This window comes from Suillus bovinus, assembly GCF_016758785.1.
Source record: "Suillus bovinus strain UH-Sbo-P2 chromosome Unknown EDB93scaffold_90, whole genome shotgun sequence".
Taxonomy (NCBI): domain Eukaryota; kingdom Fungi; phylum Basidiomycota; class Agaricomycetes; order Boletales; family Suillaceae; genus Suillus; species Suillus bovinus.
In genome coordinates, this window is record NW_024542146.1 from 104,087 (window position 1) to 119,026 (window position 14,940).

At 45.0% G+C, this 14,940-nt stretch overlaps 7 protein-coding genes across 7 annotated transcripts; 5 read left to right on the forward strand and 2 right to left on the reverse strand.

Moving 5' to 3' along the window:
* Nucleotides 1-3,203: 3,203 nt before the first annotated feature.
* EDB93DRAFT_1107977 (uncharacterized protein) lies at nucleotides 3,204-4,224 on the forward strand (the record flags this gene model as incomplete). Its single annotated transcript, XM_041447787.1, has 7 exons — nucleotides 3,204-3,408; nucleotides 3,458-3,495; nucleotides 3,544-3,666; nucleotides 3,783-3,914; nucleotides 3,979-4,052; nucleotides 4,077-4,162; nucleotides 4,196-4,224. The coding sequence occupies 7 exons, from the start codon at nucleotides 3,204-3,206 to the stop codon at nucleotides 4,222-4,224; spliced, it is 687 nt and encodes a 228-aa protein (XP_041302660.1).
* A 467-nt stretch (nucleotides 4,225-4,691) lies between these two features.
* Nucleotides 4,692-5,920, reverse strand: EDB93DRAFT_1255332 (uncharacterized protein; the record flags this gene model as incomplete). The annotated part of the gene is made up of 8 exons (XM_041453762.1): nucleotides 4,692-4,984; nucleotides 5,033-5,114; nucleotides 5,165-5,215; nucleotides 5,271-5,340; nucleotides 5,394-5,427; nucleotides 5,483-5,505; nucleotides 5,570-5,757; nucleotides 5,810-5,920. 8 exons carry the CDS (start codon nucleotides 5,918-5,920, stop codon nucleotides 4,692-4,694), a joined length of 852 nt encoding a protein of 283 aa, XP_041302661.1.
* A 1,004-nt stretch (nucleotides 5,921-6,924) lies between these two features.
* On the forward strand, nucleotides 6,925-7,949 carry EDB93DRAFT_1311073 (uncharacterized protein; the record flags this gene model as incomplete). The annotated part of the gene is made up of 7 exons (XM_041454827.1): nucleotides 6,925-7,101; nucleotides 7,169-7,191; nucleotides 7,247-7,280; nucleotides 7,334-7,403; nucleotides 7,459-7,509; nucleotides 7,560-7,641; nucleotides 7,690-7,949. The coding sequence occupies exons 1-7, from the start codon at nucleotides 6,968-6,970 to the stop codon at nucleotides 7,947-7,949; spliced, it is 654 nt and encodes a 217-aa protein (XP_041302662.1). The 5' UTR covers nucleotides 6,925-6,967.
* Nucleotides 7,950-8,803: 854 nt separating this feature from the next.
* Nucleotides 8,804-9,900, reverse strand: EDB93DRAFT_1255334 (uncharacterized protein; the record flags this gene model as incomplete). The annotated part of the gene is made up of 3 exons (XM_041453763.1): nucleotides 8,804-9,195; nucleotides 9,267-9,321; nucleotides 9,388-9,900. The coding sequence occupies 3 exons, from the start codon at nucleotides 9,898-9,900 to the stop codon at nucleotides 8,804-8,806; spliced, it is 960 nt and encodes a 319-aa protein (XP_041302663.1).
* Nucleotides 9,901-10,354: 454 nt separating this feature from the next.
* EDB93DRAFT_1107981 (uncharacterized protein) lies at nucleotides 10,355-10,981 on the forward strand (the record flags this gene model as incomplete). Its single annotated transcript, XM_041447788.1, has 2 exons — nucleotides 10,355-10,388; nucleotides 10,566-10,981. 2 exons carry the CDS (start codon nucleotides 10,355-10,357, stop codon nucleotides 10,979-10,981), a joined length of 450 nt encoding a protein of 149 aa, XP_041302664.1.
* A 544-nt stretch (nucleotides 10,982-11,525) lies between these two features.
* EDB93DRAFT_1094070 (uncharacterized protein) lies at nucleotides 11,526-12,296 on the forward strand (the record flags this gene model as incomplete). Its single annotated transcript, XM_041446568.1, has 1 exon — nucleotides 11,526-12,296. The coding sequence occupies one exon, from the start codon at nucleotides 11,526-11,528 to the stop codon at nucleotides 12,294-12,296; it is 771 nt and encodes a 256-aa protein (XP_041302665.1).
* Nucleotides 12,297-14,494: 2,198 nt separating this feature from the next.
* On the forward strand, nucleotides 14,495-14,872 carry EDB93DRAFT_1094039 (uncharacterized protein; the record flags this gene model as incomplete). The annotated part of the gene is made up of 2 exons (XM_041446561.1): nucleotides 14,495-14,674; nucleotides 14,735-14,872. The coding sequence occupies 2 exons, from the start codon at nucleotides 14,495-14,497 to the stop codon at nucleotides 14,870-14,872; spliced, it is 318 nt and encodes a 105-aa protein (XP_041302666.1).
* Nucleotides 14,873-14,940: the final 68 nt, after the last annotated feature.

Consider the following 14,940-nt stretch of genomic DNA (forward strand, 5'->3'; position numbering starts at 1 on the left):
TGTTCCAGAGCTGTATGTAGCCTAGTTCCCATGCAAAATACTATGAACTGCAACAGAACTCTGACAATCCTCCATGATGCAACACTCATACCAATGGGCAAAATGAATACAACATTGTGCTACAAGTGTTCTAAGGTATCGAACAAGTCAAAATTAACGTAGGGATTAACATAAAAATCATCAGCAAGCTCGAGAACATCACCATTGATCCATGACATGTCTACCCTGCTTGAACCAAATCTAGGCATAAGGTGCCCTGTGTGTAGAACATCTTGAATGCTGACAACGGCTGCGAAGTGCCGTTGGTTATGAGTTGAACGTGCCAGTCGATAAAGGTTGGGTGCGGGCTCTGGATCTCACAGAGGTCGAAACCATTCAATATACACCAGCGGATGAGGAAATTTGCTGTAGTGAGATGGCAGTTTGAATATTGCACATATTTGTGCAAGCCACAATCCTGTGTTGCCCTCCGAGTCAGCACAATGGCTTGAATGTGTGAGTGATGAAAATACCATCAAAACCTGTGTCAGCCTTCCATAATTGGTGGTTTTCAACAATGAAGGCCACATAAAAGTGTGCGGGTGAAGATGGCTTGCAACAATCTCAATTGGGAATGGATGGATAGGCCTGCAGCCTATTGAGTTGCTTGAGGTTGCTGATATGATTTCGCTGAGGGAGTAGAAGTAGAACTGACTTGAAGATGTCAAAGTGATCATACACACTAGCAGAGATGGATGAATGAGGAAAGTAGAGGGTGAGGAATGTTTGAAGCGCAGGTATGAAGTCAATGACGCCAAAAGCCATTTGCAGACGAGACACGGAGACATTTGGGAAAGGGCAGCTCTTTGTCACACGGTAGCCATGAGATGCCAATAGACCCGATGAGATGAACTGAGATGGTAATAGATCCGGGGTGTGCTTAACACTGTCTGAATCTGCAAAATCTTGTTCTTCATCAATCTCATCATCAAGTGTATCGAAGTCAGGGGGATTTCAGCTTTGTGATACAACTCATACCCAATCAATGTACACGCTGTGTCAATACACAGCTTCTTGAAGTTTGAGCCAGTGAGTCATTTACACAATATAATTGACCTTGCTGCTTGCCTGGTAAGCATGCTTTACATAGTCAATATGCAACTGTTTGGGGCTCTCCGAGTTGAAACCATTGGCACTGCCCAAAGAACATATTGACTGCACGTAGTGGCACATTGAGTGAATCTTTGGTATGTTGAAGTGTTGGCAAAGACCGAGCTCAACAAAGACAACCTTGTTTGCATGAAATACATCAAGAGTGTCTTGCATTTGTGCAAGAGTTGTGTCTGTGTGAGCTTGGTATTGTGCATAGTAGATAAAATCAAGAACAGCACATGCAGCCTTGAACACATGGACTTCAACAGCACCTGCAATGACTCTCAAAACGACTCGCTGCATCTCTTTATGCTCCATGCAAGTCCACTGAGAGACTGTCGAGATTCCACATTTGAAATGACAGAGACCGTGATATTCAGGCATAGCTTGAAATCGTGCATCAAACTCTGCATCAGAGATGATGGCAGCACACCAGCTCACAATATGGTCTTTGAACACTCCTTTGTGTAGCTAGGGAACTGTGCGGGTATGGGTAACCCGCATGGGTCACAGGTACGGGTACCACTGGGGTATGGGTACGGGTCTGAGGTCATGATACCCCTACCCCTACCCATACCCACACTGTGGGTATCAGTCACAATGGGCGCCGAATGGATGCCAAACAGGTGCTATTAAAATTCAACTACGTAAATACGAAACTATACAGCTGCCAACTGTCAAACTCTAAAGACAAATATAAAATTGTACCATGCCACCCACGAACCTTCAGTTTGCACTCTTTGTTTGACGCTTTGGTGCATATGCTTATGTTATATTGTTTGCTCTTGTTAGATTCTAAAGGACACCACACTTTACTTCTCGCGTGCAACACCTAACCTTGCAACAGTGATACCAGCAATGGATCACGTCGACAAGATGCTCACATCCTATTTGCGCAACAAGAAATATCTGCCTTCAATTCATTTGGCAGTTCGGCTCGCAAAAAGACACTCAACCAGTACTATCAGCTCACAGACAGGTCTCACACATATCGGATCTCCATGGGTAAGTTCTATTCAATCCAGGTTTTTTCTAGTTTCTACTGACAGTTAATATTATTATACTAGTGTTACATCCCCAACACAAGCTATTATACTTCAAGGCAGCAGACTGGGAAGACAACTGGATCCAAACTGCAGAGCAACTTGTGTGGAAGGAATTTGGATGTTCATACCTGTCCCTTGATGCCAACTCTGATTTGGGGCGCGAGGCGGATGTCTTGGAGTCAAATGGTAATATATTGATGGTATGTTTCTTTTTTGCTTTTTACTTAGCATTTGTACTGACTCAATCTTAGAGCAACAACATTTTTGACAACCTCCCCGCACTTGCAGTCCCCAAATCTACTAACTCGGGCTCCGAACTCGACCATTACCTTAGTACGGACGTGGAACATGTCACCAACCCTATCACTTGGTGGCAAGAACGTCGCAAATCATTCCCCCACCTGTCGCGCATGGCCATTGATTATCTAACTATCTCTGGTATGTGGCATTATTATGTTTAATGCCTTGTAAGCTTACATTGCCTATAGCTACTTCTGTAGATGTTGAACGTCTCTTCAGTTGTGGGTGTCTTGTCCTGTCACATGTCAGAAATTGTTTATCAGTGCAGTCGACATGTGTGCTGCTTTGTGCCAGCTTATGGAACGAGTTAGGCCTGGTCAAATCTGAGGATATCATTCACGTATCTAAGCTCCCAGATGTCGTTGGCGAAGAGGAAGCAATGAATGAGGGTTGGGACAGAGTCCAAGTAGATTAGTATTACATTTGTTGTTACAATTCATTACAATGCTCTTCGTAGTGACCTGCAGGTATACCCCTCGCGGGTAATACCCCGGGTCCGTTTGGCTGATACCCACAAGCAAACCCGTACCCGCACCACAGGTATGGGTACGGGTCCGACTGCGCACACCCACGGGTTTACCCGTGCAGTTCCCTATATGCGAGAGACAAAGCTGGACTATCATAACAGGTGAAATTCTGTAACATCAATGTACCTTCTTGGGGCTGACCTTGTCAGTTGCCAGCTGCGTTTATTGTTCCACCAAAAAAAATGATGGTGCAGAACCCATGAACAAGCAGACAAATCCTTCGAAACTCGGGTTTTATCCACCATGTTGGCAAGCATTTCTCCAGGCCGCCAAATTAGAAATGTGCTTGCAAGCTGTTCTGACTCATCCTGTCCCAGAGCATCAGGATGCGCTACAGCTCGTGCAAGAAGTCTTAGATGCAGTATTATGGAGTTACCATTCGAAGAGGATCAAAATGGAAAACGGTAAGTTTTAATTCACCAGTGTTGCTGTCATCTGATGCCCCTTGTCAAGGCCATTTCCCGCAGTATAGGGCACAGATGTCACGCCTTGTGAGTCCTGAGTACTGACCGTAAACACGCTCACTGATTCATTGTCAGCTTTGCGACAACTTATTCACATTTTGCACTGAGCTCAAGAAAGTTGTAATATCTATTGCAAAACAACTGGATGGTATCTTTCCCAAAGCCAACATGGGGCAGAAGGATGCCGTACAACAGCATGTCTTTGAAGTGGCATTGAAGCTGATCAAATCTGGCGACTATCTTTGATTGCCTGACTCATCATCAGTTAGTAACATCAGGGGGTGGTGAATTTTACTGAAGCATTTTTCATTTAGGACAAGTACAAGAATTTCGTTTCGCAAGTTCTCAAGGACGCATGTATCGACTTCTACTACGGTAACGGCAAAAAGGCCTTCAAGTTGACCGAAGAATTTCGCAAAACAATCCCCATCAACGCGCTCATTCTCGTCAGCGCGGTCATATGTTTTTTTAAAACATTTATTCTCAATGCTATTGCTGATGGTTCAACAGGTGAAGGGTATTCTAACTGGGTTCTGTGATACCAGCACAGACAAAGTCCCCAACCTGTCCGCTGATAAATGCAGGTCTGACTTCAACTCCTTATGAAGGTCAGGTGACACACTGATGGACAATTCCGAGCGTCGTCAGGAACTGGAAAGTATGCTAGAGGAATGGGCTGATGTGGGGATGATGGGTGAGTTTTGGGACGATTCTGATAGTGTGGCAGGCAGCGACGATGTCAACATCATTTTGTAGTAGTTTTTTTGTCATCATCAGTATCACATATTTTTAATAGAATGACTGCAGCGCCTTACTAGGCCTGCACATTGTGTCCGTCATGTATTGTCTGTGTAGTACTACTGAATTTAATCTAAGTCTGTATGCTATGTCTAAACTGTATAATGTGTCTAGTCTGTATAGTATGTCCAATGTGTCAAGATTGTGACCGTTTGTACAGGCTGTAAGGCTTTGTGACAAGCTTGTATAGGAGGGACTTTGTTGTGAAATTGTATTGCTTGTACAAGGGTTCAGTGATTTGCTGATGCTGACAGGTCCTGGTATAAAGGATGTCTGTCACCTGTATCATAAGACGGGTCAGGAACTACTTAGAACATTTCAATTTGAAAACACGAGTTGTACAACAAACGGGAACAGTTTACAAGATAATAACATCAAAACAGCACAAAACGAAGTAATTGACGGCAGCCAACATTTGAAAAGGTTCATGAAAAGCAATGTTGAACCTCGCTCGTTATCTCCTCATCGATCCTAAAACTTCTGGCGGTCTCATCGTATGTGACGACCCACGTGGTATGTTTATCGAGAGTACTGAGGTCTTGGTCGAAAAGACAGCTACTGTGAATTGGGCCCTTGATCAAGCCATTCTGCCGGTAGGTGCAAGCATTAATATAACCTCTCAGACGCGGAACAAATTCCACATTCAACGTCTGCCCGTGCTCCACGCCGTGCCAAACCAGAGCCGATGTGGGCACGTCCCCTTCCTGTTCAATGAAACCTGGACAATATGTAGGGCGAGAAATTTCAAGATAGCAATTATACGTACCAACGCCTATATCCTCCTTGGACGGTGAATTGTTTATACATTGAATATTTTTCTTCGGCACCGAGGGGTCGGTTTGGGGATCCTGGGGTTGTCTCGCAAACGGATATTGAGAAGGCAAGTAAGCGTACTTACGGAGAAATGGAATATTTGATTGTTCATGGTTAAAGTAGTAGATTGCCCGACCTAAGTAGCAGTCCATGAAACCAGCGGCAAATCCGTGAGTCCTTCCGACTCTCACCTGAACAGCGACTTCGGTCGAGGCACTTTGGATGATATCATGGGAAACAACAACTTTGGTGAACGCAAGTCTGAGAGGCACATTGTAAATTAGCTTTCCACATGGAGTTCGAATGACCCTTACTGTGATCGATATGTAATATGCGCGCGGTGGATGCCTGTCAGTATGAGTGTTTATTTAGATAGCACAAGGCACTGATAATGTTCACCCACCTTCAGCCGCAAATTTCTTGACCCTATTCGGAAATTCCGTCCGTGAGCATGCAGCAACAGAGACGAATACATGAAGGATATACGTACGCAAAAGCCAATGGGTAATAAGTCTCATATATACCAGTGTTAGACGGATGGTCGAAAGTGAGAAGAAGCTCTAAGTCCATGCCGAGGTCTCTGGAGACGAAGTTGAGCTTGTTGAGAACAATTGGAGTCATGTCGTGTAGAACCCGAGATGGAAAGCGAGAGGGAGTCAGTGTTCGGTTGTGTATGGCCTATGACGGAATTGACACGACTCATATACCACCCTCCGGAAGGGCTGCGGACCTGTATCCGTAGACGTCGAATGTGGAAGCTAAAATGGAGGGCCTTTTTCGATTCAAGTTCGGCATGCTTTGCAAACAGCTGACCGTCTGACACATTATTCGCCACTGCCATAAAGGGTACAAGTGACATACAAGGATCCGTTGCAGGTTTGACGGGGCTCGGGTATCAAGTCGTTTAGAGGGATCTGTAGTTGTTATGAGTAAAGTTATGAATCAGGAGGAAAGGGCCGCATCATATCCGCATGGCTCACGTTTTGAGGTCATCCTCGTAATTGTAGTACACGTTGACCCCAGATCCACAACCGGTATTAAGACAGTTCCGAATCGATGCATGGGGATGTGGCGGTATACATGATCCTGAGGACATCCAGAACAGATCGTCAAATGTGTTTTGGTGTCGAAAATCCAAAAGTCGGTTTCCTTGCACGGCCGATCCGAATTCGATTCTGCTCGCGTTCCGAAGAAGATATTTGATTCTTTAGCATGATGGATTACAGACATATTTTATACAAAGAGGTATTAGGTGGTGGAATGAAGCTGACATCCGACACGAGGGAGTGGCATGCGTAGGTGTGGTCGGCGGTGTTGTGCGCGTCCATGAGTTGCAGAAAGGGCGGTTCGATGTCAACTGATTGCCGCCGCGATCACGTGGATGTTTTGGTTCAATCGCGTCCGATCATCATCACCCTGTCTTATCCCATTTTTGACGTTCGGAGCGCTCGTAACACCGGAGAAGTCGAGTGAAAACCAGATCGAGTTCAAGTTGCAATACGACCCTTCTTTACCACTTCATGACTCTACTCCGAACAAGGACCAGCAGATCTCATCAAACGGCATAATGGTTCGAAGTCTCGTAAATCGCTCCTGTATGTCACTTGTACCCTTCACAGTGGCGAATGCTAACGCGTCAAAAGAATCATTTCGTACGTCGACGGACGGACTCTGAAACAATGGTCAGCTGTTTGTGAAGCATGCTGAACTTGACCTGAAAAAGGCTCTCCGTTTCTAGTTTCCACATTCGATCTCTACGGATACAGGGTCGCTGTCCTTCCAGAGGGTGGTATATAACCCGTCGCGTGGACTCAGCAATTATTAGGCCACGTCTGAACGTCGAACGCCAAATTTCTTGTATTTTCAATCTCGAATTCGACTCTACACCATGGATTCAAATGCCTTCGTCAAAAAGCTCACCTTCAAATCCCACGATCTCGGCGCAAACATCGACCTTCTTCTGACTTTCGACGTTCAGCCTATCGGTGAGCTGTACAAGAAGTATTACCCATCGGCTTTTGCGTACGTATATCCTTCATGTCTTCATCTTTGTTGTCGCGCTCACTCGCTGATGTGACTTTTCGAATAGGGTCAGGAAATTTGCGGCCGATGGTGGGTGAATATTATCACTGCTTTGGGCTATCTAAATAAGCACCGACACCTACAGGCGCTTACCACTGCGAAATTGTGTATCGATCACAGTAAGGGCGACTCGAAGCTTGTGCGAAGAGCTAATTTACGACGAACCCCTCAGACTTGCGTTCACCAAGGTTGTTGTTTCCAAGGACGTCATCCAAAGTGCTTCGACCGAGGTTTCTATCGACGTGAGAGTCGGATGGATTCACGAATTTGTCGTTGATCTCACGGACTGCTACTTAGGTTGGGCAATCTACCATTCTAACCCAGAAGGGCGAGGTATACCAATTTTCCGTAAGTACGCCTACTGGCATTATCGATGTCCGTTTGCGAGACAAGCTTAGGATCCCAAAACCGACCCATTGGTGCCGAAGAAGAATATTCAATGTACGAACAGCGCACCATACAAACAGGATATAGGGGTCGGTACGTATAACTGCTATCTCGAGATTTCTCGCGCTACATATTATTCAGGTTTCATCGAGCGAGACGGGGCCATGCCAAAGACGGCTCTAGTTTGGCGCGGCGTAGAGCACGCGCAGAAGTTGAACGCAGAGTTTACTCCGATTCTACGCGGGTATATTGGCACGGACTACCAGGAGAACAGCTTGATCAAGGGTCAAGTCGAGACCGATCGTCTCTTCGAACAAGATCTTGCTGCTCTAGATGACAATACTACGTGGAACATCACGTATGATCCCTCCACCGGACTCTTCCGCATCGATCAGGTTTGAGATATGATCTTTTGGATATTTCCTTTGTGTTCCAATTGTTTACCTCTGACTTTAAATTTGTTCTTGAACGTTGGCTGCTGTCGTGTACTTCAATATGTTTGTGCTCTTCCAATGATTTCGTTACTGTGTCGCAACTCAATTCCGTCTGTTATGTGACTTGTGCCTCCAAAGCGGACGACGATAAGTGGCCGGGCTGCAAAAGAAGTACTGCCCCTCAGCTTTTGCGTATGTGTATCCCTATATCCTTCATCTTTTCATCTGTCATCAATGAACCCATCAGTTCTTGGCGTTGTGGCCTTGTCGATTGTAGACGGATCTAATTCTGCTGCCGCTAAATATGACCATATATACTCCGAGAAACTTGGCTTTTAAATTGAGACTGCTCAATTCTAACACACCAGCAGGCTCCTTCTTGAATCCCAGCCCCACGGTCGAGTCTATACTGACATAATCATACATTAAATAGATTGTAATCATCAGTTAATTGCCATACATGAATCATTGTAATTACCACTTGCAATCAAGTAACTAGAGGATGGGGCCGAACTTCGTCGGCAGGAACCTTGTTTATTGTTTCTGTACAGTGTAAAGTAGCAAACGAGCTTCCGAAGTATTTTGTACAACATTACATAGTGAAATACATTTTCGTACAGAGGTGCGAGGCTGCAATCCTTGAGTTATTTAGTGACGAATTTTGAGCATATTGGTAGGAAGATACGTAGTAGTACAACAATACTTATTACACGTTTGGAGATCCTTTGGGTACTAGCCTGCACGATGTTCAACTGTGGAAAGTAATTAGTGTACAAACAATGATGATGCCAGAGAATAGACTGAACACATACCACAATTATTCAAGGTGAAGACCCGGATCCTCTGATTGATCGTTTTCCTTTATTGGTTCGTTCTGTTGAAGGTCCTGCATTGAGGCGGCGACGTTTGAAGGGGCTGGTTGGCATGGCTGCCGGCGGTGAGAGTACAATGAGTTCTCGTAGAATGGAATTAAAAATGTCGCGCTTTGATTTGTTGATGCGATGATGGCAAAATGCCATGTGAACCTCCACAAGTGCACCTTTGAGTTTTGATTCGTATTGAAGGGGTGGGATCAGAACGTGGTTTTTGTCGTATGCCGGTAACGGGCATATCTCATGAGTGGATACAAGATCCTCCAAATGACCTTTACACCGTTCCGCAACTGGCCAAGTAGCGATATTAAATTCGGACCCAAGGCTGCTATCTACAGTTGCTAATGAAAGTAGATAAATTAGCATATTAACAGTTGAGGATTGTTGTTGTATGTACTGGTCGAGTCATTACCGTCATTGTCACTCGCGTTAGGATCGCGTTGGTTTTCGTTGTCCGTTGTCTTAGCCTATTTTATAATATAATGAGTATTGCTGGGAAAGAAGACTGACGAGTGATAGGAACTAGTACTTACTTCGAAGAGGCTATGAGTTAGTTTAATTGTTCTGTGTCCGAGAGAGTCATGGATGACACTGAGTGTCTCGTAATCTCTTTTGCTGGGAACGAGTTTCTCGAAGGCACGGAGATTGTCGAGAATAGCAGGGAAGTCTTCTGATGCAAACTTGAACAAGTCGTTACGCCCTGCAGTGAGTCTACAACTCAATTTTACATCTGATAAGCGGCCGTGAAAGATGTTCGCCAGATCAAAGTTGGCATCTGGCATGAAATAAAAATTGTTCCGACTGATCTGGAATACACCGCGGACGATAAATTCTTGGTCATCGTCTCGACCCTTGGCAATGAGGATGTTGCCATCCCATCCACCTGGAAAATATTCGGCACGATAAGCAAGCTTAGGTGTTGCAGCGTAGAACCCTCCAGGAGAGTTCTGCAGCTTGTCCAATACCGCGGATGCAGCAGAAATTGGAGCACAAGTACTAGAGGATGATGTGGGGGGAGTGGTAGGTGTGTTCGGAGCCATGTGCATTGTGGAATCGTTTGCGATGGTGTCAAGTTAAAGAGACAATGTACTGGTAGCTTTTTTGGCTGTTTCTTATGAGGAAAGATGATTATGATCCGTGCAGGGTCACGACTCACGCGAGCAGTGGCAATGGGAGCATGACTTCAGATGTAGTCTAAGCAAAATATTTGAAACCTGGAAGTTTTCGTGATCATTTTTGTGACGACATTCCGTGATGTGAATGGGTGCTGGTCAATATTGTTTGACTGACGCTGAAGGGAAGGTTGAGTGGTCATTGGATCAGATTTGCATTCAGAATGATGAGATTACTAAACTGCCTTCTTTAAAATGGATCATAATTGTGAATTCATCAGCGACCAAGTTAAGATGAGTTTAGACTGTGTGAAGGCAGCAATAGATCACACAATAGTTGCTGTGTATTAGAGTTCATACGTTGTGCACGGCAGGTGGAAGCAGAACCATGTTTGTCGGATTGGGTTCAAGTTGGCGGAAGTGTGGGTAGGCAGTCAGTGCTGAGAGGGAAGCTTGAAAAAAAAAATTGTGAAACCTGCTGGAAGTTTACTGACAATACTATTCCCCGCTGGCATTTCTTAGTATTCCAATCCATGGGGGCTGGACAGCGTACACGAGAGCTAGTTGACGTAACAATAAGTTGACATGTAATTAAACAGCACCAGATGCTGATGTAATTCCGTTACAGTATCTGGGTGTCACAGATACTGAGCTCAACAATCTATCTTTGAACAAGTTGATGAACTATGCCCTTACCAATCTGGAAGACAAGTCGAAAGAGGGTGGATACGCGGTACGACACAGTATACTACCTGTTTCGGACTTTGGGTCTGGATGGCATGGTGAACCTGATCCAAAATTGAATCCATTGGCAGCAGCCTATCCAATTTTATTCCTGTATGGTATCAGAGGGATAGAAGGACATCGAGAGAAGAAGATTGGATTTGATGAACATGTACGATGGGCCTTGCAATATTATGACCATCGCTTCCGCATCCATCACTCGTTCCCATTTTTTGTGTTCAGCATTGCACAAAAACGAGAAGTGTTGAAGTCTGCATGGATTCAGATGTGACAGCAGGATTTCGAACAAGATGCATGGGCAATCAGTTCAGTGACTATAGCTGATTTGAAAGAAGCTGAAAAAGAGGAAGCTGCTCACATTCCAATATCTAATCCTTGAGTTCGTCTGCTGCGCAAGCACGTTTTTGCAACTAGTGGACGTGTAAAGGGTTCGGATAAATTATGCGCATCCTATCGAGGCCAGATTTGGGGTACAACCTTAAAACTGTGTGGACCATCTCTGTGGATAACCATCAATCCGAACGATCTTCACGATCCTGTTGCTCAAATTCTTTGTCACTGCAGGACCTGACAGTAATCACAGAGCGAGAAACATTGCCAAAGACCCTTACGGAGCAGCGAAGTATTTCTTCTTCATCATCCATGCAGTTCTTAGTGCACTTTTCGGCATCGAGGTGACGAAGGATCATGTCCACAGTTCAATGGGAATACTTGGAGTTATCAATGCCTATTATGGTTTTGTAGAGGCACAAGGACACGGAACTTTGCATGTTCACATGCTACTATGGCTTGCACATACACCAAATCCTGAGGAGATGCATGAATTTTTGAAAACAGAGGAGTTTCGAGATCACATACGGGCATACATCAAACAGAACATTCGAGCGCATGTTGATGGTCTTGATGAAGAAACAGTGCGCACCACACCACATGAATCCAAATTGGGATACTCCTGTCCGCCCAATCCTGATGGCGCAGATTGGGAAGCCGAATGTGCTGACAAGGAGCGGCGAGTTGTTCGGTCACAACAAGTTCATACATGCACTAAATCAACTTGCCTCCATTACAACAAACATGGAAGGCTTGTATGCAAAAGACGTGCACCATGGGAGCTATCAGACACTGAATATATTGACGAGAACAGGAACTGGAAGCCAAAACGCACACATCCCTACATCAATAACTATTGCCCAGCGATATCAGTTTCATTGTGTTGCAATAATGATATCAAATTGCTCACAAATGGAGTTGACATGAAACACGCATCATGGTATTTGACGGACTATCAAACCAAAAAGCAAAACAAAAATAACAACGTGTCAGCGCTGATGGCACAGTCCCTCATGTATCACGAACAGCACTCCGATCATCTAGAGAGTGTACTGGATCGTAATCGACTCCTATTATTTCGTTGCCAACATGCTCTCAACCACGAAATGGAGTTGTCTGGTCAACAAGTAATGGCATATTTGATGGGATGGGGTGATCATATATGTTCTCATCGTTACGTGTCGCTTTACTGGTCAGGTCTGAGAAGAAGTTTGTTGGCAACTTTTCCTGGCCTACAGTCAAAGAAATTCTGGTAAGCTTTTCATATGATAGGTCGTTTCAATAAAATCAACTCACACTGAATACCAACAGTAGCACCATAGTGACTGATGACTCAGAAGAACTCGGAATCAGGGACGATACAATTGAGGTGGAAGAACCCCGCAAAGATGATCAGAGTGATGCGGATCAGGAGAAGTACCAAATTGATGACGAGGAGGGCCTTGAGGTAAGCGAATGTTCTATACTCAGCGCTGATTGTCTAAGAAACAATAGGACACTGTTACATTGGAAGTGCGCACAGGTGGTCACTTATTGTTCAATCGCAGCTAGAAGACTACATGCTGCGGGGAGACAAGCTTGAGTTATATTCATTTTTCCAATTCGTGATTGACACGTATGAAGAGATAATCCCAGCGGAGGAAAAGCATGGAGAGCCCAAGGCCAGAACATCTTCACGTGGCCGTCCACAAAATGAACGAAGCTGCTACAAAGAGGGGCACAGCAAGTATCAAACTCATTGTCGAGTTGTTCGTTGCAAGGGCCACAGCACCTTACCAAGCATTGTCGGTCCATTCTTTCTGCGTCCCAATGATCCAACATGCAGAGATCTATACTGCGCTTCAATGTTGGCTCTTCTATGTCCTTGGCGTGACCTGAGGGATATAATGGCAGGATTCGACAGCTTTGAAACAGCATTCACGTCATTTTCGGAATCAGCATCTCAATCGGACAGAAATACCTTGGCTGGTGTGCAGTATTATTATGACTGCAAGGCTGCTGCAGTGTACCACCGGGAAAGCAATGATGAAGGACCACAAGCAGAAGCAAGGGATAACTGCAATGCAGACATGGATGTCGCAGAATCCTTTGATGAAGACGACGAAAACGATGGTATGCAGATAAAGTTGACAGAAGCAGATTTGTGTGCATATGAAGAATCACAGAAAAATCACCGCAAAGAGTTGCATGGATTGACAGCTGTCGCAGCTGGACGGATGAGGAAGATTTTTGGTGACGAGCAATGCAACTGGACAATTGGATCAAAAGATATAGGCATTGCGCAAGGAGCAGATTACATCAATCTTCAAAACTGGCAAGCAAAGATGATGGAGGACATCACCAATCTCAATAGCAATCTTTTGTCAACTGATTGTCACCCCAGCAATCCTGGCGAAGTTACCACTTTCTCCTCTGAAGAGATGATATCTGAACTTCACAACGACCATCACGGAGTCGAGCCATTGTCAATGATGGTGCAGCCCAAAGTTCTTGAACACGTAACTGCCGTCGACCCCTCGCAGTTGCTCAAAGACCAAAGACGGGCCTATGACATAATTGACTGGCATCTAGAAGAGACGCTAGCTAGGCGAGCACCACCACAGCTACTCATGATTATTCCAGGCGAAGGTGGTGTAGGGAAATTGAAGACGATCCAAACAATCACAGAGAATTTCTGCGATAGAGGAGTCGCTGACATGCTCGTCAAGGCAGCATACACAGGCATTGCAGCATCCATTATTGACGGCAAGACACTTCACGTCATTGCGCATATCCCAGTAAATGGTCGTGAACAGTCACAAAAGGCCAGCAGAAACCTCGCAGCTTTCTGGAATAACAAAATGTACTTGATTATCGACGAAAGTTCCATGATGTCATGCACATTCTTTGCCTGTCTCTCGGCATATATAGCAAAGGGGAAGTCTCTAGCTGGCAAAAAGTCACCAATCCAGATTGCCCATCTGTCGATTTTACGGTACCACCCTGGAACAAAGCCGTACTGGTGACGCCTCGTCACTCTGTCCGTCAACATTGGAATGCAGTCATGGCACAAGCAGAGTGCCGAAGAAACAGAACTCAACTGTTAATATGCCCAGCATATGATACATTCCAAAATCGGCCTCTAACACTGTCAGAGCGCTTCGCAGTCATTACCAAACCGAAGAGCAGGCATGGCAGAAGGTGAGATGAAAGGGCTGCACTACCGGATAAAGTGGAATTAGCAATCGGAATGCATGTCATGGTGACTTTTAACGTGGAAACTGACCTAGACATCGCCAACGGTTCTCGAGGCAAAATAACAAAAATCGTTCTTGATGAACGTGAAACAGATTTCTCGCCGACAGCTGCAATTGTGGAACTGACATATCCACCAGCATATGTTCTTATTAAGCTGAACTGTACGAAAGCAGTTCAGCTTGAAGGTCTGGAGAAGAACATAATACTGTTAGTTCCAATGGAGCACACATTTACCGTTATCCACGGAAATCACCCGAAATCCATAAGAAGACGGCAGCTGCCTCTCACACCAGCATACTCATTCATGGACTATTGGTCACAAGGTCAGACCATCAATAACACCATTATAGACATTGCGACACCACCTACTGCAGGGCTTACTCCATTCAATGTCTATGTCGCACTATCATGAGCTCGTGGCCGAGATGGACTTCGGTTGTTGAGAGATTTTGACGAGAACTTGCTGATGACGCATCCGTCAGAACATTTGAGAATTGAAGATGAAAGGTTGGCAATGATGGATCGGGAGACGGAGCAATGGTGGAAAGAAAAGACGACGTGTGAAGTAGTGTTAGAAGACATTGAGATGTTGTAGTACCAGTTGTGCAAGTTAAGGTGTATACCCGCATGCATGCTAGTATATCAAAAATTGAGTACGACACA